Consider the following 23,669-nt stretch of genomic DNA (forward strand, 5'->3'; position numbering starts at 1 on the left):
ACAGCTAAACAACCACAGATGGAATGCTATACTACTGTTGATATGGGTAGTCATCGGTCCATTCATTGTTTTTGTCTATCTTTAGCTCGCTATGTCGCAGTATCCCACAGAGGAGGCTGTAATGAGGACTTTGATGTAACATAACTCTGAGTCACAGAGGTGCTTACACGGCTGGCCTTTACGTATAGAGCAAACTTATTCTCTTGGTACCCAGGTAATGAGAAAGAAGGCGTAAAGAAAAGTCAGTGACAGATTAGTGCTGCAGAGAAACGCGGAGAGGGGGAGTAAAGGTATTAATTATGAAGCTTTGATAACCACCAGTGGCATGGACTTATGTGTGTTTGATATTCACTCTTCTCTGTTAATAAACTGTACTTTAAAAAGCCAGTTCATGCGTAGGCTTCCAGAGAGAGACTTCCAGAACAGGTGATTCAAGTCTCATCGGAGAAAGTTTTTTTCCTCTTGCCTTCCTGTCATCCTGCTTGTCCAGGGCTGCCGTCACTCTACCTTAGATTCTTCCATGTGTTTCACTGTTTTTTTCTTATCTCCACACATTCTCAGCTCACTTTATACAATTGAGGGTTCAACCATCTCAACTGTTGGCTCATCTTTTTCAGAGCAGATTGGAACTACGTAGCTGTTACTCCATGTTGATGTAGGATGTTGCCCAAAAAGTAAGCCTTTAGATTTTGGTGGTGATACAGATAATTTTAGACCCACAATGCAGTTCATGCTTGTGTGCCAACTCAAGATATCCATTTTGTAAGTGAGTGAACATGTGCTACACCGACAGGTGGTTTAACCAGTAGAGAAATTATTTTTTTTGTTGAGCACCATTACGGGTTTGTTTAGAAAAGGAATCCATGCTCCAATGAGACTGAAGTGCAAGAAAAAAGTACAAATTGCATTAACTCATGAGGAAATTTAATTAGTGGATGTCTGTGTCAAGTTTTGCAAATGAAAAAATGTCTCTATCCATACGTTCATCCCTTTATGATTAAAATGTCTTATATTTAGGAGCCTAATGCTGCTCTCATATGCATTCCTCTGCTGAAACTTTCTTCTATTTGACTTTCTTGCACCAGAACCTTTGAAAGCAAATTGTGCTTTGTAATTTGGTTGTTAGCTCCATTCTCTTTGGTTAAATAAATAGTTTACAGTAGCTTTATTTCCTCAATGAAAAATAATGAATGTCATGAAAACACAAGTACAGAAAATCAAATCGTTGATTTGGCAAGTGTGTTTCCAAGTTGTTTAGTTGTTGGCATCTCTGTCAATCACTGCTGTCTGTTTTTAATTTTAATTTTTAATTTAATTTTAATTTTATATACTGGTTTGATCCCCTAAGGGAAATTAAGAAAGTTTTTGCCATCAAGATAGGAAGACAAAGCACATTTATTAATCAGTCTGGTCTGTAATGGAGCCATGAAGAACTTCAGTTTATAGGGAGTCGATATAAATCAGCTCGTTGTCTCTGTACTCCTTTCTCTTTAGCTAATCTTTACTTGAACCAGGAATACTTAGGATGACGAAAGCATGAAATCACCAGCCTCGACACTAACTTTCCTCTTAGAGACAAAGTGAGGGATGATTGCAGGCTTTGGTGACAGCGAGATTGATTTCTTCAATAGACAACGCATTTACTGTTGCAACATGCAAAATGACAAAGCACATACTCTGACATTTTAAAATAGTAGATAGCACACAAAAGTGTGCTTTGACCAGAAACTACATTTCCCACAATGCAATAATTAAGCCCATTTTAACATCGACAAAAACATGTTAAACAAAATTAATGCCCTAACTTGTGTTTGATGTTATTTTTCTTTATTCTCTATGATTGATCTATGATTGATGGAGTTCTTTGGTTTTCATATCCTGACAAATTAAAAAGAATTTATGTTATAACAGAAAAACAAGTAAACATATCTTTTCCATGCAACTGAAATGTTTTAAACTCAAATAAGTAATAAATTCAGATTTATTATTGTTATAAAATTTGATGAAGGTGTGAAGTCTGTTATATGAACATGTCTGAAAAAAATAAACTAAATAAACTAAACTACACTGAACATTAAGGAGTAGTTACATTTATTTTACATTACATTAAGTTACCTTTAGTTACATTTATAATTTACATCTGGCCCTTTGATTACATCCATTATGCTGATGTAGCCCCCTGTTCTATAGCATCTGTTAGATATGTAAATAGAAAGAGGAATTCTTTCCAAACTGAAGATATAATATTGTTAGTGTTGTGTTTGCAACTCGCTTCACCAAACCAGCAATGTCTGTAATTCACAAATTCATCTGTAACTAAAGCAGCACAAATGTGATGGACTGATGCTGATTTATCTTGTCTGTACGGTGACATATTTTGACCTTTTGTCCGTGCAGTTAGCCTTTCTAAAGTCCACTGCTGTCTGTCGGTTGTCAGGTGGGGAGATGGGAGCATCGTACACGGAGACTCTCCAAGCTCTTCGGCAGCCCCTACCTGGCCTGTTACTGCCTGGGCTTCATCATCCTCCTCCTCAACGTCTACCGTAGCCACAGGTGAAGTTCCAACTGTAGTCAACCAGCCCTGTGATTATCACTTGTCATTTCAAAACTTTTGCAAAATCCTCGTGGTACTAACATCCCGACTTACAAACATTCGTAGATACGAAGAACCACCTGGCTCCATATCCGGCGACCATAATTCCTCTTTCTGCCACAACCCAGATATTAAGAAGAGTAGAATGACGTAAACTTGATTTTGATTTTTCTGTGTATTATTTTTTTGAAAACCAACATTTAATCCAAAACTCGAAACAACTTAAGCTACTATATAACTTGTTTATTATCATTTATGTGTGTTTTTATTGTTTCTGGTGAGTCTCAGGGAATAGTACTTTCTTATTTAGAGTAGTAATGGCTTTTAAATGACCTCAAATGGTGATTATAGATTGAAATTTATTAAACAACTACTGACGAACAATTAAACTTATTAATAACCTCTCAGAACATTCACGCAGTTTGGTTTTTAGTCACCATATAGTTTGATTAAAACAAGACCAGTTGAGAGCCTGTTTCATTTACTCTGTTAGGCGTAAACCAACACTCCTCAACTCTCAGTTGAAAAACAATATGTGATAATAATATTTTGTTTTTGTGAGTTTGTTTCAAGAGGTCAAGTGGTCTGTTTCCCCATGATCAGTACAATGAAATTACTATAATAGCATACCGAAGTTTTGTTCCTTGAAAACTTAGCTTTCAAAATTTATGGTCAAATACAGGTTTCTTTGCGAAAGACAGTGATATCCCCACAATGAATGAATAGATTTTGAACATTTATAGCAATTTTTAGCAATAATATACAGTTGTCACCCAGATTTTCAACTATGACTTTGCGTCTGCAGTTGTTTCATGGTGAATTTAATCTAATACTTGTTAAAATCTTGTTTCTGAATCCCCTAGCTTTGTGTCTGCTTCTCAGATGATGTTTGACTCGATATATTTTTGGTCATTCTGGTCATTGCTTAGCATGACAGAGTCATTTTTCAGTGTTACTTGTTAATGTAATTCTCCTGTATTCCACTAACGTGCTCTTTTCTTCCTTCCTCATCCTTTTTTGTGCCTACAGTTCTGTATATGGCCGTGTCACCCACACATCCCATTACACTACACACAATGAAAGTACACACTCCCACACAACCCACTGCCGGTCAAAATACTGAAAAGGCACCCTCAATGAAACCACACATTGACAATATGCCAGTGTGAGAAGAATTTTTTTTTTGTTCCTCTCTCAAAAGATGTCTGGGATGTCTGTTGCTAGGCAACAGCACTTTAGAAAAATGCTCCATGCAAGTGATGAATTGTTTTGCCAGTTTTATCTTGTGTGTTTTAGACTGGTTATCAAAAAAAGAATAATATTACATAAAAAACAATTCAATTGGTTGCATTAGAAATGTTAAATTTGAATTAAGTAAATAATGACGAGAATCTTTTATTATACAGTGTGAAAGTAACTCTTTGAAAAGACCTGTGTACTATTCAATGTCCTAAATTGCCCCCATTGCAACTGAAATTACAAATGATTTCATTTAATTGCTTGTGTGATGTTTTTATGTAATATTTTCCAGTTGCTGGCAAATTGAAAAGCACAGCAACAGGTGTTTTTCTGATTTTGTGCATACGCGGCATTGCCAAAAGTACATTTGCTCAGCTATCCAGCTGTTCAGGTGTTGCAGTAAATTCCTTGTCTATAGTTAAATGACACCAAGCAACATGCAGAATACTTCTACAAACATTTATGAAAGAATGGGTCTCTCACAGGAGCTCAGTGAATTCCCGTGTGGTGCAGCGGTAGGATGTCACCAGTTATGTACCATTATGACAAACTGGAAGTGATTGGGAACAACAGTAACTCAGCCACTAAGTGGAGGGCCACATGAAATCACAGAACGGCGTCATAATGAGGAGGATAATATGCAGAGTCAGGAGCTGCAGACCCCAAAACTCCATGTCATCTTTAGATTAACTGAAGAACATTGTAGAGAGTTTTATGGAATGGGTTTCCATGGCCCAGCAGCTGCGTCCAAGCCTTCATCACCGAGCCACTGAAAACCATCTGATGCGCTGTTGAAAAGCACATTGAATCACATCCCCTTCACTATAAGCCCTGGATGGCAGACAGCTGCTGTGGAGCTGCGACCATGAAAAGAAATAATATGCTTTTGTCGAATATAGAGGTTGAAAAGTCTTATATTCATATATAAATTATATTACCATCAGTGTTTTGTTTTTGGGTTTTTTTCTAGAAGGAAACAACTGCTGAGATGTTTGAGGTGTCTATGAAGCAAAAAACGTATTAGTGTCAAAGTGACTGTTTCTTCAGCAGTTTTTCATTAAAAGCTGGTTTTCTCAGGTGTTTTTGATGAAAACAGCCTGCGTTCCACTGCATATTACTGAAAAACGAAAAAAGGTAGAAACAAACTTTTTTTTTTTTTCCTGATGAAAGAAGACAGTCATATTTTTTTTTTGGTAGTTTGGTAGCTGTAACGAAGTTTGACGTCAACATTGAGGCTGATGTCAATGTTTCACGAAGTAAATACACATTGAGAAACTTACTCAGAAACAAAGCAGTCACAAATGTCTTCTGTTCGTTCAACCTGCCAGAAATCATTATTACAAGGTCCAAATCCCAATCACAGACAGAGCGACTGCTGTGCAGCTTCATTGTCATTCTGCAGGCGTGTGTTTAATTGACATGCATATACTGCATATTCACTGCTATAAGGATTAGCTGACTGACAGCCGTGTCTTTTTATAGTTCCTACAAATGTATTGGCTCCTGAAAGACACGGTGGCGGATACAGCGTGTGTATTTTTATCTTAACATTTGCAGCGTGGTAATACTCTTCAGTTTGTAGCTGTGCTGCTGATTGGCTCATTAATGAACAGTCAGAGAAAACCTCCAGGAGCTTGAACGAGTCCCTTTTTTAATTAACTCACTGAGCTTAAATTGATGCTCCTGCTATTAACAGGAAGCATAATGAGATGAGAGGTTTGGGGTTCTCACATTTAGAGGTATTACATGTAGAAATGTTAGCGGGTTCATGTGCTCTGCGTGTATTCTCAGGGAATATAAAGAGCTTAAAAATAGAATGCTGCAACCCTTATTTAGAATTTGATTGATGTTTGAAAATAGAAAATATTAATTTGAAAGATCTATTTTTATTCAAGAGTCGACTGCCTGATTATTAAAGATGCTCAGGTCACGTTTTTTTTTACTGCACAACATTGTTTAATGTGTTGAGTTAGGATGGCCTTTTTTATATGGACATTTTGGTATCATCCTCACTGTCTATAAACAGTCCTGAAGGTTTTATTGATTTCCCTCCAGTCTGAACAGAAACTAATTTGGACCCAACATTCATGATTTTCAGAATGATTAGTTGTCATTTTGGTGATTGCTTAGCTTTCATCCAACACTAACATATCATCAGTTTGGCAAAATATTGCGTTTGTCAGTCTTTTCCTAAGAAGCAAAGAACCGAAGAATAAGAAGAGGGCCAAACAAGAGCTGAGGGTGACACGCACAATAAACCATAAAACTGCCAACACTATAAACACTTTAGTCCTATGTCTATTTATGCCTTTTTATTTACATATTTTACGTTGTCTTATTTTTATTCTTTCTAGGTGTTGGTACTTCTTTCTGTGTGCTTTTTCTGTGTGTTTTTTGTGTGCTCACTGTGCTGTGTGTAGTGCGACAAATAGAACCTCCTTAAGGGATCAATAAAGTACTACTACTACTACCACTACTACTACCACTACTACTACTACTATTTCGACTTTGTCTTCCCAGCGTGACTCTCCGTTTGACTGTGGCTACCAAGAAGGAAGCAGTTAACAATTTTAACCATTTTATATGCGTTTGTGTTGTCCTGGATGACACAAATTTATCTGATAACTGATAGATCATTTATGAACTACATTCACCAGTAAGTCTTCTTTTTGCAGAGTTCATTGGGGGCTTTGCAGTCCAGAGATATCAGGGCCTGCATGTCTCAGTAGGTGCTGTTACAGCGGGTGGTGTTTGCTGCTGGAACAAAGCCTCAACTTTGTGTTTCGGTGGTAACAGTGTTGTCAACTGTACTGTTTTAGAAATAGCAAGAGAGATGTTCCTAGCATCCTTCATGCCACCGCCCGCTATGTTTTCAAAGAGGGAGAAAAACAGGAGCGACCTTCACCTGTTGACCGGAGTAATTTCTGTATTCCTCTGAAATCAAGTCCTCCCACAGATGTTATTCATCCAGATTCTCCTCCTCACTGTCCCTATCTTCAGAGTGATGCTGTGCCATATAGACACGAAAGAAAATGACACATTGGTACCATTTTCTTTCTTGCATTTTTGCATCTTTAGAGTGCATATTGCAAGAGGAGGGATATTTCAGTTGAAGTGAAACAACTTGCATTGTTTCCGAGCTGCCTGTTAGACTGTCTAAAAATGTAGGGAAGATGTATGCAGGACTGTTGTTTGGTTGCCATGTCAAGGTAACTGTGAATGAATGAATGAAGGAATTTAGTGGAAGAGAGCGTTCACCATGCAGTTTCACACTCACGTAGAAGCGGGGTCAGTCACTTCTGTCTATAGGTCAACTGGAAAAGAGACACAGAAGGGCTCAAGGATTGAGTAGCTGCAAAATCTTTGGAATTTTTGGGGCGAAGAATGTCCTCCCAACTGTTTTAGGATTGATGAGAGAGTCTGAAGTTTCATGCCTGGGATTACAATTCATATCCAGAGTAGAGTCACTGATGTAGAGTCATGTGATGCCAGCCTTAACCTTTCATGCCTCATCCTTTTTGCAGGTTTTGGTGGAAATAGGCTCATTTTGCAATGGACCCGACACCCACACTGAAGCATTTTTCCATGACCCTGTCACACTTCCTCCTCCTCCTCTTCTTGCTCCTCATCCTGCTGTGTTTGTTAGATATTCAGTGTCACATCTACAAAGGCAGTAAAATTGCAGATTAATGGTGCCAACAGGAGCGAGTCATGCAGGAAAAGGATGTGTTAACAACAGAGACGCTCCAGAAGCTTCCCTGCTTTTTAGAAGCCAAGCAATCTGCTATGTCAGCGGTGACTTGGAATCAGTCGTAACTGCTGCCCAGGGTCAGCCCTAACTGACTAGTAACTCCCCACCCCTGGTTCCGTCCTCTAAATCCCTTATTCTATCTCTTTTTCAATCTGATTCTCAGCAGTGTGCGGTGAACCTTACTTCTTTACTTAACAAAGAACCCAGAGGGTGTTCTTTGTACCTGACGTGACAGAACGGCACACATCATGTTATACTGACTTCTTTTCTTTAACAAAGGTAGAATGCCATAAGTCTGAACCACAGACCCCTTAGCCTAGTTTTCATCAGCGATGACAAAGAATCAGAACATCAGGCTTCAAATCGCTGCTGTGTGAACACACGGATCTCCAACATTATTAGGAACTAAACATCTCAAAAACTGTTAGATGCGACATTGTTTGTGCTATGAAACTATAAAATGAGAGTTGATAAGAGATCCATCAAACCTCTTCATTTGTTCAGTTTCATTTTTTGAAATTTCATAATATAGTATATTACAGTTTCTTGTAAATGATTGAAGTTGTAAATGTTTGAAGCTCACTGGAAAATGTTGCATGAAAACATACAGATACTGTTTTAACTTTAATGGAAACAATGTCTTGAAAATACAAATTCAGAACCAAGATATAGAAAGTCGTTCATGGAACAACGTTGGCGATGAAACCGAGTCTAAAACAGTTTTAAAACTGTGTTGAGTAAATACATGGAACTGTGTTCAATCTGTGTTTTTCCCGTTCCGTTATCACTAATAATGTGAGTTTCGTTTAATCTGACACCAAACTGAAAACCGTGAAAGGCAGTTTTGCCCTGTTACTATTTTTTATTTCTTTCCTGGTTTATTGAAGTAGGTCTTCTAAGATAGAGGCAGCTCTTGAAGGTCTTTGGAGGTACAATACGTCACAAACCGGGTGAATAGAAAAGAATGCATCTTTCTCCCTTGCCTGTTTTAGTTATTTTGAAAGTCTGACTGAGACTGATTTTTCTTTTTCTTGGAAGCAGGACTGTAAGGAGAATGGATTTAGCATCTGAAAGGACTAGATGTGTGATAACCTCTCAACGTCATGTAGCCGTGGACTAAAGACAGAAAATACAAAGTGGGTCAAAAAGGAGGTGTGTTGTGTTTATCTGAGGATGGACTGGTGGCAGTCGGGATGTTTTCTTGAGAAAACACTGTGAATCTATAATTGAATGTATTTCCCTTAAAGGTTGCTGTTGGAAGAGTGTAAGATGACGAGAAAATAATCAATACATCGGACAATGTCAAGTTACCTGCAGGCTTTGACCTTCACCGTCTCATTACAGACCAGCACTGCAAATCACTGAAGTGACGTCCTGTTGCTTTCGTCACTGGGGTGTACCCTGTTAATGTAGGCCAGTAGGACAGTCAGACCATGAAAAGGAAAATCATTTGATACTGATCCTTTTTCAGATAGTTTTGTACTTCTTCTTTTTGGCAGTTGAATCCTTTGTAATGATGATGATGAACGATGAGCATGGGATAAATAGTCAATTATAATCAAGTACTCATACACACAGGAAGACCAGGTTGAAGAACAGTTTGCCCTCACTTCAATTCATGAGGCTGAGCTTATGCAACCCGTTATTGGAGCCACCTCATTTAAAGTAATCGAACTGTCCTGAACTGACAAAAAATAAAACTCTCAACTTGGTTAGGTCAATCACATCACCTATTTTTTTTTGATGGAACTAACGCGTGTGTGAGTGTGTGTGTGTGTGTGTGTGTGTGTGTGTGTGTGTGTGTGTGTGTGTGTGTGTGTGTGTGTGTGTGTGTGTGTGTGTGTGTGTGTGTGCGTGTGTGTGTAGAGAGAGAGATAGATTTGAATTTGATTTTTAAAATCACGTTTATTCACAAATGCCAAATATAATCATGTTGACACAAAATTCCAAAGATTCACGCAAAAAGAATTCACTTTTTAAAAAAAAAAGTAAGAACATAAGTGGGAATTAAATTAATATGTTTTTGATCTGAAAAAATATTGTAACACAGTCTATTAGTTAATAAGTTTATTTGTACTCTTTTAGCAAAGACAGAGGAGCAGCAGTTTAATGACCTGTGTCTCTTTTTCTCAACACCAATAGAGAATTTTGTGGATGTAGGTCAACAGAACTTTTCCTCTGGCCTTGCCTTGACTCCTGTGTCTTGTTCTCATTTTTTGAATTCCTTGAATGTTTCCATTGTATCCACGAGAAAGGTCTTCTGGATGCTTCAGTCCACAAACCACGGATGAAACGATTGTGATTTGTTTTCCTGCAGCATGACGGTGGTGATGAAGAGCCAAGCCAGATGGGAGGCCCTGGACAGGACGGGTGTCTTCTACACCGGCGTGGGACTCATGGCGCTGGGCACTGTGCTGGTGGTGAGCAGCTTCCTGGCTCTGGGATTCACTGGAACCTTCCTGGGTAAGAACCAAGCACCCTGATGTTTCTGAAGCTGTGAATGTACTTTGGGCTTAAAGTTTTAGTCTGTCTCTGCTATTGTATTTTTTCCTTGTTCTCAGTTTTTAAAATTGATCAGTATAGCACTATTCCAAAGACTCTATGATCGTGTTTGCATACTGTATCTGATATGAGATGGGATCCTATGTGCATTTTTAAATTTCATAGTGGTTTTCAATTTTAAGTGGGGGCTAAAAAAGTAAAAATATGAGGTCTTTTTAAAAAAAATCAAAATAGCAATATATCGCTATTTAATTAAAAATCTGATCATTTGGATATTTTGCTCCTCATTCCTTACTCTGTTGGGGCCAGTCACTCACTCACTTCTATCCTTTGAAATATCTCATCGCTACCTGATGGGTTGCTGTAAATTTAAGTTGCCGAAGTATTTAGCAGTGCTGCCCCAATTTAAGTGTTCTTGGTTCCTAGAGGATGAAACCTACTTATGTTTTCTGAACACATTAAGTCCCCGTATGTAGTGAAAATAAATAACTAAATAAAAATAAATACATATAAATACAGTGGGTAACATATACGCATTATATGCATTTCCAATTTTTATGTCTGGAACAAATTCATTTTAAAGAGGGCATAAAAGCTGCATAATAGTATTTACTTTGCACTACAATTAAAATTTCAAAATACATCATACTGTACATGCAGTACATCAAGAGTTTGTTCTATAACATACACCATAAAAACTACAAACAAGTTAGCATTTAGCTAAAAGCATGGTTGCAGCTACACACCATCTAGCATAGCTGTAAGCTCTTAATTATAGCTATAATTACATCCATATATTCATGTATTTATAATAATTAGTATAAATTGTGTTCTGTGTTATTTTTAACATGTATTTGTTTGAGTTGCTTTGTCCTAATGATATATAAACAATAAGCAAAGCATTGAATCAAGCATCATAAATGACCTGGGCAACAAATGAAGATGCTGTTCACATTACACCTCTCATACAGTATTTAGTGTTGTGAGAAGAGCATGTATGTGCAATTAGTTAAGTAAAGAAAATGCGACCAGGAACACATCTATGCAGCCTTTACACAGCCATGCTCACCTCCATGAATAAAGACACTGTAATGTTCTCACATACGGCACACACAAATGTCTTGGCATCTGTCTCATGTTGTTTTTCTTTCTACTGCTGTTGAACAAATCCAGACATCAATTCAAATGATCAAGAGAATGATGTTGTGATCACTTGGCAGGCTTTAGTTTTGATTTCTAGGTCAGTAATCTCTGTGAGTCATCTCCACAATACAGACATTGTGTCTCATTCTTGTATGATTGTCCGTCATGTTCCTAACAAGCCCTCTGTCGCTGGCCAACTGTGATGACAGGACAGGCTGCAGGAATTAATAAGAGTTAACAGGACAGACAGCCAGTCTGTGTATGCATGAATGTGTATCGTCTACTTCATATGCAAATCATGTAAACCAACTATGATTTGTCTAATTGGAGCAATAACATTGAAGTTTATGAGGCGGCTATATGAGCAAACCTCAGCAACACAAACAGTGTGTCTGACGAGACACACCAAGCTCAGCCAGGTTTACCAGGCACATGTGAACCCGGACAGGGACAGTAAACACATTACACAAGTGTAGAAGTCTGGTAGGGAGCACTGAGGACAAGACTTGTCTTTTAGATTACTTACTGGAACAATTCATTATGTGAATTGTTCACGTAATGAACAAAACTTGCAAGATTCAGTATTGTGCATGTTTCCCTTTCAATTAAGTTTAACTCAGTTAACCCAAATTCCAACAAGACGTTTGTACCATCCAAATGGTTGCCCTCATGCATATCTTTATTTATCTACATAAACTTAAATCCACCCTTCCACCCATAATAAATCGACTAATTCCTATAATTGTGAAAAGCATTTTGAAGACTTTTCGTGCAGCGTTCAGTAAGTGTTCTTTTATCCAGACACACTTCAAATTCAGTCTGTTTCTCCTTGAGATAGTTTATGCATATCAGATAGAAAGGCTTAAAAAATATATATTCTTTTCTCACTGTGAGGATACTCTACCTGATTCAATTGAAGTGTCATTTACACAAGCACAAAGAAGATGGAGACCATGACAAGTACACTCAACAAAACTATAAACGCAACATGTTTGTTTTTGCTCCCTTTTTTCATGAGATGGACAATTCTGCTTTGCTGAGATAATCCATCCCACCTCACAGGTCTACCACATCAAGATGCTGATCTGACATCATGATTAGTGCACAGGTGTACCTTCTACTGCCCACAATAAAAGGCCACTCTGAAATGTACAGTTTTGTCTCACAGCAAAATGCCACAGATGCCACAGGCATTGATTGAGCGTGCAGTTGGCATGCTGACAGCAGGAATGTCAACCAGATCTGTTGCTCGTGCATTGAACGTTCATTTCTCCACCATAAGCCGTCTCCAAAGGCATTTCAGAGAATATGGCAGTACATCCAACCAGCCTCACAACCGCAGACCACGTGTAACCACACCAGCCCAGGACCTCCACATCCAGCAGGTTCACCTCCAAGATGGTCTGAGACCAGCCACTCAGACAGCTGCTGAAACAATTGGTTTGCATAACCAAACAATTTCTGCATAAATTGTCAGACACCGTCTCGGGGAAGCTCAACTGCATGCTCGTCGTCCTCATCGGGGTCTTAACCTGACTCCAGGTCGTCGCCGTAACAGACTTGAGTGGGCAAATGCTCACATTCGATGACGTCTGGCGCGTTGGAGAGGTGTTCTCTTCACGGATGAATCTCTGTTTACATTGTTCAGGGCAGATGGCAGACAGCATGTGTGGCGTCGTGTGGGTGAGCGCTTTGCTGATGTCAATGTTGTGGATCGAGTGGCCCATGGTGGCGGTGGGGTTATGGTATGGGCAGGCATCTGTTATGGACTAAGAACACAGGTGCATTTTATTGATGGCATTTTGAATGCACAGAGATACCGTAATGAGATCCTGAGGCCCATTGGTGTGCCATACATCCATGAACATCACCTCATGTTTCAGCAAGATAATGCACGGCCCCCTTAAGTCCTTTTACTGTGGGCAGTATAAGGTACACCTGTGCACTAATCATGATGTCAGATCAGCTTCTTGATGTGGTAGATCTGTGAGGTGGGATGGATTATCCAGGCAAAACAGAAGTGCTCACTATCACACACCTAGACAGATTTGTGAACAATGTTTGAGAGAAATGGTAATATTGTGTGTCTGGATTGAATTATAGATCTTTAAGTCCATCTCATGAAAAATGGGAGCAAGAACAAAAGTGTTGCGTTTATATTTTTGTTGAGTGTATTTATCTGTGAAACCCCACTTGACACATTTTATGAGTTATTATTGTTATGCTTTATTTTCCATTGACGCTAAAAGTTTTGCTTTTAAGCAAAATTTGATTATAAAGTCACAACTTTATGAATATTATCATTTAAATAAATGCAAAAAGCAGTTCAACAATTATACAGTATGGTAACTGTTGTGCAGCACAGACAGAGAGGCCTTTAGCCCTTTGTAGATGTTCTCAGAATTGCATGTATTATTTTTTTTTCATATTTGTGTAGGTGTAGTAACCACACAATAAGTGTTAATTTGTTGGCCAGGTGGCCCAGTCTCTCCCTCTCAACTCTCAACGCACTTCTCCAATTGTCGGCACTGTGCATCAACAAATCCAGGTTGCCCCATTTTCATAACCACAATGAGACGGTGATGCTGGAACACGCAAAAAATATTATGTTTGCCTTTTAAGACAGCATGGGTTACATGTTGTCACATAATGTGGAAGGTCAAAAATGAGGTTAGGTTTTTATTCAAACCAAGCATATTTGTTTATATAATCTCTTTTTTTATTGTGCCCTACTTTTAAATAACCAAACATAATGAATATTGTTGTATAACATCAGCGTTGGGAAAATTGTCCAAAAAAAAACGGCCACAGGTACTGCTGTGATTCAAAAGGTCAAATTTACCAACAGGAAGCCTGTGTGTGTGTGTGTGTGTGTGTGTGTGTGTGTGTGTGTGTGTGTGTGTGTGTGTGTGTGTGTGTGTGTGTGTGTGTGTGTGCGTGTGTGCGTGTGTGCGCGTGTGCGTGTGTGTATTTGTGTTTGTGTTTGTGAACACTGTCAAATTCAATGGACAGTGTCCACTGGTTGTTCAGCTGACCCCAATATTTTCACTGGCAAAAGTAGCCACACACACACACACACACACACACACACACACACACACACACACACACACACACACACACACACACACACACTGAATCGGAAAATTTATATAACTTATATCATTTTTTGTTTTGCATCAGTTTTTGTTTTGTTATTTACTACTAAAATCCATGTATAGTTCAGTATCACTAACTAGCCTCTATGCTAGAGGACAGATTTCTATTCTAATTAGCTACTAATTCTAGGCAAGACCCTGTTCGTTAAGTAATGCAGAATCTGTACAGGTTTAACTTGTTTAATTTTATTTTTGGCACTTGTGGAAAAGGCTTGAACAACAAAAAGAAAGACTTTTCACATTTCCATGTAAAATCCAATACCTGCCTACGAAAACGGTTCCAACACGTCCCCAAAAATTCTAAATTCTTCTAAGACATAAAAAAAAAAAAAATCAAACACTTATTGTACTGTATCATCATTTCTACTTACCGAAACAACTGTGACACCCTGTCACTAGTGTTGATCCAATACTAAAGCTCTTTCCACAGAACTTTCACATGAGCTCATATCACTATAATCTTACTGCTGACATCAGTAGCAGCCAGGTGACGATGGGTCGGGCTGACAGCGTAGCTTCAACACCGCTGTGTGTTGTCCAAGCAACCTTCCCTGAATGTCCCTCATTGGTCTGATCTCTATGTCTGCTACTTGTCAGAAATTTGTGAAGCTATAATTCTGCCACAGCAAAATGTGGATGGTCTGACTTTGAATTGACCACTGAATGTGGATACAGAAATGAAACCATGGCAACAGTCTCCTTCCAAGTTTGGCACTAAATTGTTGTTCACCTTGTTAGTGGACACAAGTGTAGAACTACTGCACTCCTGTGCTAATTGTGCATGTTGGAGTGGGTTCACTAACTCCTGCAGCATTGAAGAAGAGAAACAGGGATGAGGAATGACTTATTTTTGTCTTACAAAACAATTTGTGCAAAACAGAGACACAAACCTGCCACGACATTAAGTTTCTGTGTTGGTTTCCCAGGTGACTATTTTGGCATCCTGATGGATGAGAAGGTGACAGTCTTTCCATTCAACGTCATGGAGAACCCCATGTATTGGGGCAGCACTGCTAACTACTTTGGCCTGGCACTCATGTAAGTATACAGTGTGTGTGTGTGTGTGTGTGTGTGTGTGTGTGTGTGTGTGTGTGTGTGTGTGTGTGTGTGTGTGCTCGTGTGTGTGCATGTGTGTCTCTTAACCAGTGCTTGAGAAGTTGTTAGCACATGAACTAAAATAAAACTAAAAAAAACCCAAACAACTGCACCTGGATGACGGTGATGTGCGTCAAATGGTTCTAAATAAAGAGGTAACATACCATAATAAGCTGCTACCCGCAAATCGGAAATGTTGTTTTCTCCAAGTTGTAAATCACTACCCTCTTCTCTGAGGTTGGGAGCCAAAAAACGTTAATGTGCGCCTCATCTCTATGACAACCGTGACCACATCTCCCACACCAGGTGTTCTTGGTTCCTGGGGAAGCATTTCAGAAAAGACACAGCAGACATTGATTAACATCCCCCCTCTTCCCCCCCAAAAATATCTTGCAGTTATTACGTCTCTACCCGTAACAGTTCTTTTGTTGGACTAATGTTGTCCGACTTTCTCTGGATTTGATTTTGTTTTATTCCAGCCCTCCACCTTCAGCTCTGCAAATAATGAGCAGTTATGCAGATAATTGCTCCACTTCACCACCACCATATCTCTCTATTCATCTTACCTTTATTACAGGCAGCTTCTTTCTCTCCTTCCCTAATATTAAAGCAGCACACAGTATCTGACAGCCACTGTCTGCAGCCTGAAGCCCTTTGCTCTTGTGTGTCCTCAACATATACGATAATACAAATCAAAGTGTTCATTCAAAAATGTGACAAACACTCCACGCGTGGTTTAAGACTTAAAACAAGTTGTAGTCAGACCAGTGCAGTTTTAATTTCCAAGTAGATTTAGTTCAGTTGTCATGGAGAGATTCTCTTAAGAGTTTGTCTCAAGGTTGACTTAAAGTACCTGTAACTAAAATAGTAACTGGATCGCATGAGAAAGGGTTTGCTAATAATCACAAGTTCAACTTTTTGAAATGTTACAGGGGTAGTGTACGTGTAGGTCAACAGCCATCTCCATGTTTTCTGTGTTACACATGCTGTGTGAATGACCATGACGCTATGTCTAGTGTCCATTCTGTGCTGCTAGAGTTCACCCGCTGCTTATGTGACGACCATACCACGAAAATTGAATTTAAATCAAATTCCTTTTGCCAGCAGGATGTGGTATCACCACAGTGTTCATGTCTTTAGACTATATTCTCATCATTAAGCATTTGACCAATCTTGCAGATCATGTCTTACCCATCTGGGTGTTCTGGGCATTTATTCAAGGTCCTGGCAAAGTCACCTTTCAACTCTCCACTGGGGGCCCCGAAGGATTGCTGCCAGGGCCGCTTTTCTTTGCTATGTACATGACCTCACTGAGACCTGCCATCCACTCACATAGTTTCTCATACCGTTACTATGCAGACGATACCCAGCTGTACGTGTTACTCTCCACAGATGCGCCCTAACTCTTGGTAAAGATCTCAAACTTGGATGTATCCACATGGATGAAAGTTCACCACCTTCATTGTAGCATTGCTGAAAATGAGATCCTGGTTTTCCCATCAAACAGTTCAGCCATCACAGCACCGTCATCAAAATTGAAACCTTTGTCTCTTGCTCATATCAGTGCCTCTTGAAATTTCAGTGTCATGACTGATAATCAACTGCTTTTTTCCCCTGATGATTTAGCCTCAGTCTCCCAGTCATTCTGTTTTGCCTTATTCAACATCATAAAGATCAGGCCGTACCTAATCCAGCAAGCTACATAAGTGCTGGAACAAACCAGGATGATCTTCTGTGTGTGTCAATAAGTGGTGTGAAATCACTTCAGATGTGGTGGTACCTTGGGTCTTCATCCAGCCGAAATGGGCCCACATCATCCCACTGCTCATCGATCTCTGCTGGCTACCAATAGCAGCCAGCTTTAAGATCAAGTCACTTTTGCTTACCTACAGAGTACTAGCTGGATCTGCTCCCTCTTCCTTGAATAAATGGAACTTGCAAGAGCCCAGGTTACCTCTCATCTGCTGCATTCATCACGAGCGTCATCTGGTGAAGCTGACTTTTCAGGCACGCCAATCCAGACTATTCTCATACCTTGTTCCTCAATGGTGGAATGACCCTTCAGAGAAAGGGTATTCCTCTCTACGTCTTGCTTCGAGGTAAAACACAGGTTTGACTGCTTCTGGATTCTGATTCAGATATCTTTATCAGAATCAGGTTGAATACTGTTGTTTATCAATCTGAGAACAACGACTCCATGTATCATCAGTGTCCACTTTGTGGCCATGACTGGACCATTTGACAAAAAGTCACCATATTCACACTGAAGCATGATGGAAGATGTTTTGGCTTTGCTTAACAGCTTTGAGGTCATCATGAATTTACAATATGTCATATCCTGTTGCCACTTGGTGGCGCTATGACTATTACTGAGTTTACCTATATAGATGTCTTCAAGCTGATGTTTTCAAGCAGAACAATAGAGTTTCAACAACATCCTCTTGTTTTTTCATAACTGTTCAGCATCAACTAGGTCAAATGACTTTGCAGGAGTATGTTAGGTTCCCATGTAGTTTATATAATTATACTGAGGCAAACAGCAAAGCATTGTGGGGTATTCCATGGAAAAATAATAATGAATCCATACATTTTAATATGTCCTTTACGTCAGTTATTGCTCTGGTCCTTATGACCATAGTGGAACATCAAGATGCTATAGCGCTAAAATGCAAAAGGCTTTCATGGTGGCTTTTCCTGCGTTCTTAAGTGCTATCACAGTGTTGACTGAAATGTAAAAGCTAATTGTACTTCACTGACCTCAGTTTAGGGTCAGTGAAGCTGGATGTGTCCGTATCTCTCTCTCATCTGACACACAAACGCAATCCGTTCAAGTACAACTGCAATACCTTCAAAGAGAAGCAGTTGTACGCACACTGCTTCCTCTCCCACATGCCCCCTACTGAGCCAGCCAGTAGCTCCCACGCATTAAGCCAATTACTGCTCTCGCTGTGTGACTTGCACAACACATTATCTGACACACATTAGCTTTTAGCTTTTAGGCTAATACATGGTGACAGACCGGACTCTTGCTGTTAGATAAGTAACTCAAATTGCTACACGATGCCGCGTCATGTATTTTTCCATGCTGCGCTGCACTAGAAAACGGACGCAGTCTCAGATTGAGCAATAATCTGTTTAACTGTCTTTACTGTATGTTGAAGGATGTATGCTTTATTTACTTAACTTGTTTCAAAGGGAAGTACTAGAAGAACTAAATGAATTACCATTAAATTAAATAGAGGCTTTGTTCCCCTGAGTATGAATTGTAATTACTGTGGTAGTTATTTGATTTTTGTCCACTGCAAATCTACAAAGTCCTTTGGTTCACAAAAGAAATTTACCCGTATTTTGTGTTGTTGTTTCGGCAATATTAGCACAATAAAATATAATCACATCACCACAGCAGGAAGGTCCCAGGTTCAATTACACTAGTTGTTCTTCCCGTTATTTTACTTTGCATTTGAAAACATAGTTTTAAGCCGCTTAGCAAAATATCTTTTAGATAAATGGGAATAAAGCAGAGGGTTTTTTTTAATTCTGATTTTTCATAAAATCAATCAACTTTTATTTATATAGCGCTTAATCACATCTGAAGACATTTCAAAGCGCTTTACAGATAATACATAACATGTGAGTGGTTCAGCATACAGTTTAGTCGGTAGCATTAACACTATGATTCTGCAATTAATCATTTGAGAATAAGTAATAATTTTTTAATACACAGTTATAATCCCCGAAGGGAAATTAAGAATGCACACTCTAGTTTTTTTCCGTCAATCACACGCATGCACATTAGTGTGTACAGGCCCCTGTAATACACACAACCACACACAAGGGGGCCTGTAAGCATGCAGCGGGAGGTAGTGTGGCGGGCAGCCCCTTTGTGGAGCTCCCAAATGAGCAGCTTGTGAGGGGACGGCACCGTGCTCAAGGGCACCTCGGCAGTGCTCCGGCAGTGAGCTGACACCTCCCACTGTCAGCTCACACTCCAGGTGTTTTTTTGGGGGGGGCAGGAGCGGGAATCAAACCGCCGCTCTTGGATCATTGGACGATCCGCTCTACCGCCGGCTCTACCACTGAGACACTGCCGCCTGGTGCCGTGACCCGAATGGGACAACAGGGCAACTGCTGGGACAACAGGAAATAGGACCATGATGCATGACTCAATCATTGTGTTGTATGAAAAAACTGGTGGCTTTTCTGAAGAAAAGTTCAGAACACAAGTAGCCAAAAAATAAGCAAACTTTTCAAATCCATTGGGCTAAGTCAAAATCAGGCAGGATCAAAACCGGAACACACTCCAAAAATTGCTAGTAAAATGCTGTAAGAGAAGACAGGAGGGAATGTCGTGAAGTGGCACTTGAGCGTCGGGGAGCACAGACTAAATACACCAGGAGATGGGATAATGGGATGCAGGTCAAGGCAGTCAGGGTGGAGAGAAGATGGGACGGCATTGGGCAGCAGGGAGCCTGGATGAGAGGATGATGGGAGTATAAAACAAGAGCCATCATTTGACAGAGGGAAACCTGTCAGAGTAGCGGTCTAATGTAACTCCTATCATGTTAGCTGTGTGTCCTCACTGTGCCCTGTTGTTAGCTAATCACATAAAATAGCATGATCATCAGCTGGTGAACTCATTATGTTTGTAACTTTAAATATTAAGCACATTTAAAAGGAATCTAATAACATTAATATCACATATTGAAAATTATGTGTCATTGTCAATATGTGTATTATTATTATTATTACTATTATTATTATTATAATTATTATTAATTTTGCCCTTAAGGAAACGTGTCATTTTTTTCCATAAGTTTGACCAATGAGGGAATGTGTCATGATATTAATGAATTTAATTATTTATTTTGTACATTTCTTCTTACTGTTTATAACTAGGCTGCTAACTTCATCCAGGACACACTGGAGGAAGAGAACTTGTGTTTCAGTGGAATTCTCCTGGCCAACGGAAGGATAAATAATTTTTAAAAAGTAAATTACATAAAAACATCAAACATTAATTTATTATTAGCTGAATTTTATTTAAAATCATTAACGTGCTTTAATTTTAATGGCCTTTCCAGGAGGAAAGTGATAGAGCAGATATTTTTAGCAGATCCTTTTTTTTTTCTTATACAAACCCCAGATTCTCTTGTCTTAACCTAAATTTCATCATTACTGCATGTGTATTTCAAATTATAGGTGCAGCACTACTAAACACCGCTCAATCAAAGGAAGACATTTTTGGAATTTTACCTCTTATTGAGATGCTGAATGCGTCATGCTCTTCTATCGATAGTACGAGAATTCTCCCTATTTCAAACATATGACAGTTTCATGATAAATTGTTGGTTGACGTCATCTCCCAGCGAGACAAGTAAGAGAGAACGAAGGAAAATCAATCTACATCCTGTGGATCCAGCTTTTTTAAAGGTTATTCCAATTACTATTTTAGTAAAATATGTAAACCTTTAATGCAGTATAAATTTCCTCACTAGACATGACACATGAGCTTAATAAAGCTTAGAAGTGTTGAAGCAGGTGAAGACTTAGTGGAAGCTAGGGATATTTATCTTTTAATGTCAAATATAGTGACATTTTACCGAGCAGCATGTATCTTCAGGGCTTAGGTTCCTATTATCCATCCGACCCGTCCTTCCCTACTACACCCGTTTATCCTTGAGGTGGAGGTCAACAAACACAACACAGAGGAGACCACCATGATTGTTACAGAATGTCAAAATGTGAGCTCCAGTTGTGTTAACAGTCGGCTACCAGTGTTATTTATTATGCTATATTAACTCCCTGTGGTGTCACAGCCATCTGTAAAAGGTCAGTAATCACCGCCTCCTCCTCCTGAAGGTCTCCTCCTCCAGGGGCTCCTTCCTCCAGGTGCTAATGGTTATCAGGATTAGAGCAGTGTTTCTCTTCCTTTATTCATAGACATGCATACGTGTGACTTATAGATTTTACAGTTATAGTTTTGTCCCATGTCAAAGTGATCACTGAGCCTGTAGGGGAATCACAGTAAATCAAAGAGAATTTTTTACTGTGAGTTTACGTGGCCTGATACGGAGATACAGTCACTGATGAAATACCTCAAGTTAATCTTTGTGGATTCTGGGGGCCCTCGTGGGTCTTGAAAGGGTTTCAAGGGGTCTCACATAAAACGCAAGTACAGTAATTAGTTTTAAGTATGGTTCCACCAAAATAATTATTATAATATAATAATAATTATTATTATTAACCATAATATAATAATAATAATTAATAATTATAATATAATAAGTAATATTATTAATTATTATTGCTAATTTAAATTCATTATTAATTGTTATTCTTATTAATAATAATAATCATTATTATTATTAATACTGCAGTGTACTGGCGTTGCGCCCGGAGTTTCCCCCGCCTTATGCCCTTAGTCAGCTGGGATAGGCTCCAGCTCCCCGTGACCCGCTACAGCGGATGAAGTGGTTGGAAAATGAATGAATGAATGAATTATAATTTTAGTAGTAATTTCTTGTACAGCATCTTTCATAAAGTGAATGAATCTCCGAGTTCTTTCCAACAAAGAATTTACCTCAACAAAGTGCCTAAAATTACAGAAAGAAACATAAATTAAGGAATAGATGACAAACATAAATTTGAGAATAAAGTAGAAATGACTAAAACATATTGATAATCATAATAATATAGAACCTCTGAAGATAAAATGCAAATTAATCATTAGAGTAAAGTTAAGAATAACAAATATATGATACATATAATACCAAGAAAGACCTTGTAAAAGTGGTGAAAGGCTTCAATCATCCATCCATCCGTTCAGTGGGTCATGTGTTCCACTGTAATTGAAAAAAAAAACCTGCATCCTAACTTTACTCCGGACTGTTGATGGCGTATTTTGACATAAATTTGTGAAATTTGTGTCCTGTTAAAGGCAGGTACACAATATAAATCCTGTGTATACCAATGACAGAATATAAACACAATTTATGTCTACACACCATTACATCTCTGCATTTACCAAAGCAGTCAATCTAAATCTAAAAGTAATCAGTCTAACAAGTAGCAATTGAGCAAATGATTACATGTAATGAGAAAAGTTGTTTCCAGCCGTGCATCAGACTGAAGGGAATGTTAGCGATTAGCTGGTGGACGCAGTGACGCATGTAGCTGCTAATGAAGCAGACATCTGTCTGGATGCACATACATACACCCGACATGTGGATCTGTACATGTATGTCTGAAATGAACATATTTTCACCATCGTTCACCAGAGACTCCCATTGGAAAGCACGGTGGGCTGGAGGAGTTCGAACAGGAAAACATGACGTGATGAAATGAAGAAAGATGTGTAGGTGTTTTGTGTAAGACGAGGTATATCTTGGAAGTTCACTTTATTCTGTCCATTTTCACAAAACTAGGTCAGTTTTTTATTCCTCCTCTCATTCTTCAACTTCACACACAATAAGACATACTGTACAAAGAAATGCATTCACTCTGATCAGTGTGTGTGTGTGTGTGTGTGTGTGTGTGTGTGTGTGTGTGTGTGTGTGTGTGTGTGTGTGTGTGTGTGTGTGTGTGTGTGTGTGTGTGAGAGAGAGACGTGCACGTGTGCTGGTTTTCTTGCCACTGTATTATTTTTCTCAATTGTCTGTTCGAGTGCCTTCTGTGGTTTTTCACTTCACGCACATGCAACCTGTTTTACTACTCGTCAATTCAGGAAGTGTGTGTTTGCGTTATTTGCCACACTAACAAAGAGACCAGGAGTTTGAATGCATGTCATTAACCCAGTTATTGTGGGGGGGGGGGACTTACTTCGCTCAGTTTGAAATCCAGCGCTGATGTCATAGGAAGTGATAATCAGGATACTTACACAACACAAGCATCAGCTGCATGAGAAAGGTTTGTGTTGTTCATGCAGGTTTTCTTTTCTACATTCAATGCAAAATCCTAACAGCTGTGGTCGCTAAATGATTCACGCCTCAATACCATCTTTCATAAGACACTCATTTGCAAAAGTAAGCCAACCTTCAGAGAGCGCCTTTAACTGTACAGATGAAGTTGTTATTTTCTTTTAAGGCTTACATTTACATAAGAACTGCGAAACGTTCGTCACTGCTGACCTAAAAGCACGAGGAAAGTCAGCACCAAAATGGCCTAGATAAAAAAGTGAAGTTTGGTTGAG

At 39.0% G+C, this 23,669-nt stretch overlaps 1 protein-coding gene across 1 annotated transcript in view; it reads left to right on the forward strand.

Moving 5' to 3' along the window:
• The window catches only part of pemt (phosphatidylethanolamine N-methyltransferase), a 58,814-nt gene that overhangs the window by 27,933 nt on the left and 7,212 nt on the right, over positions 1-23,669 (forward strand). Inside the window, exons 3-5 of the mRNA XM_068305609.1 lie at positions 2,438-2,553; positions 9,901-10,046; positions 15,313-15,424. Of these exons, the coding sequence (XP_068161710.1) occupies positions 2,438-2,553; positions 9,901-10,046; positions 15,313-15,424 (374 nt within the window). The remainder of the gene's footprint in view (positions 1-2,437; positions 2,554-9,900; positions 10,047-15,312; positions 15,425-23,669) is intronic.

Source organism: Antennarius striatus, chromosome 21 (assembly GCF_040054535.1).
Source record: "Antennarius striatus isolate MH-2024 chromosome 21, ASM4005453v1, whole genome shotgun sequence".
NCBI classification, from domain to species: domain Eukaryota; kingdom Metazoa; phylum Chordata; class Actinopteri; order Lophiiformes; family Antennariidae; genus Antennarius; species Antennarius striatus.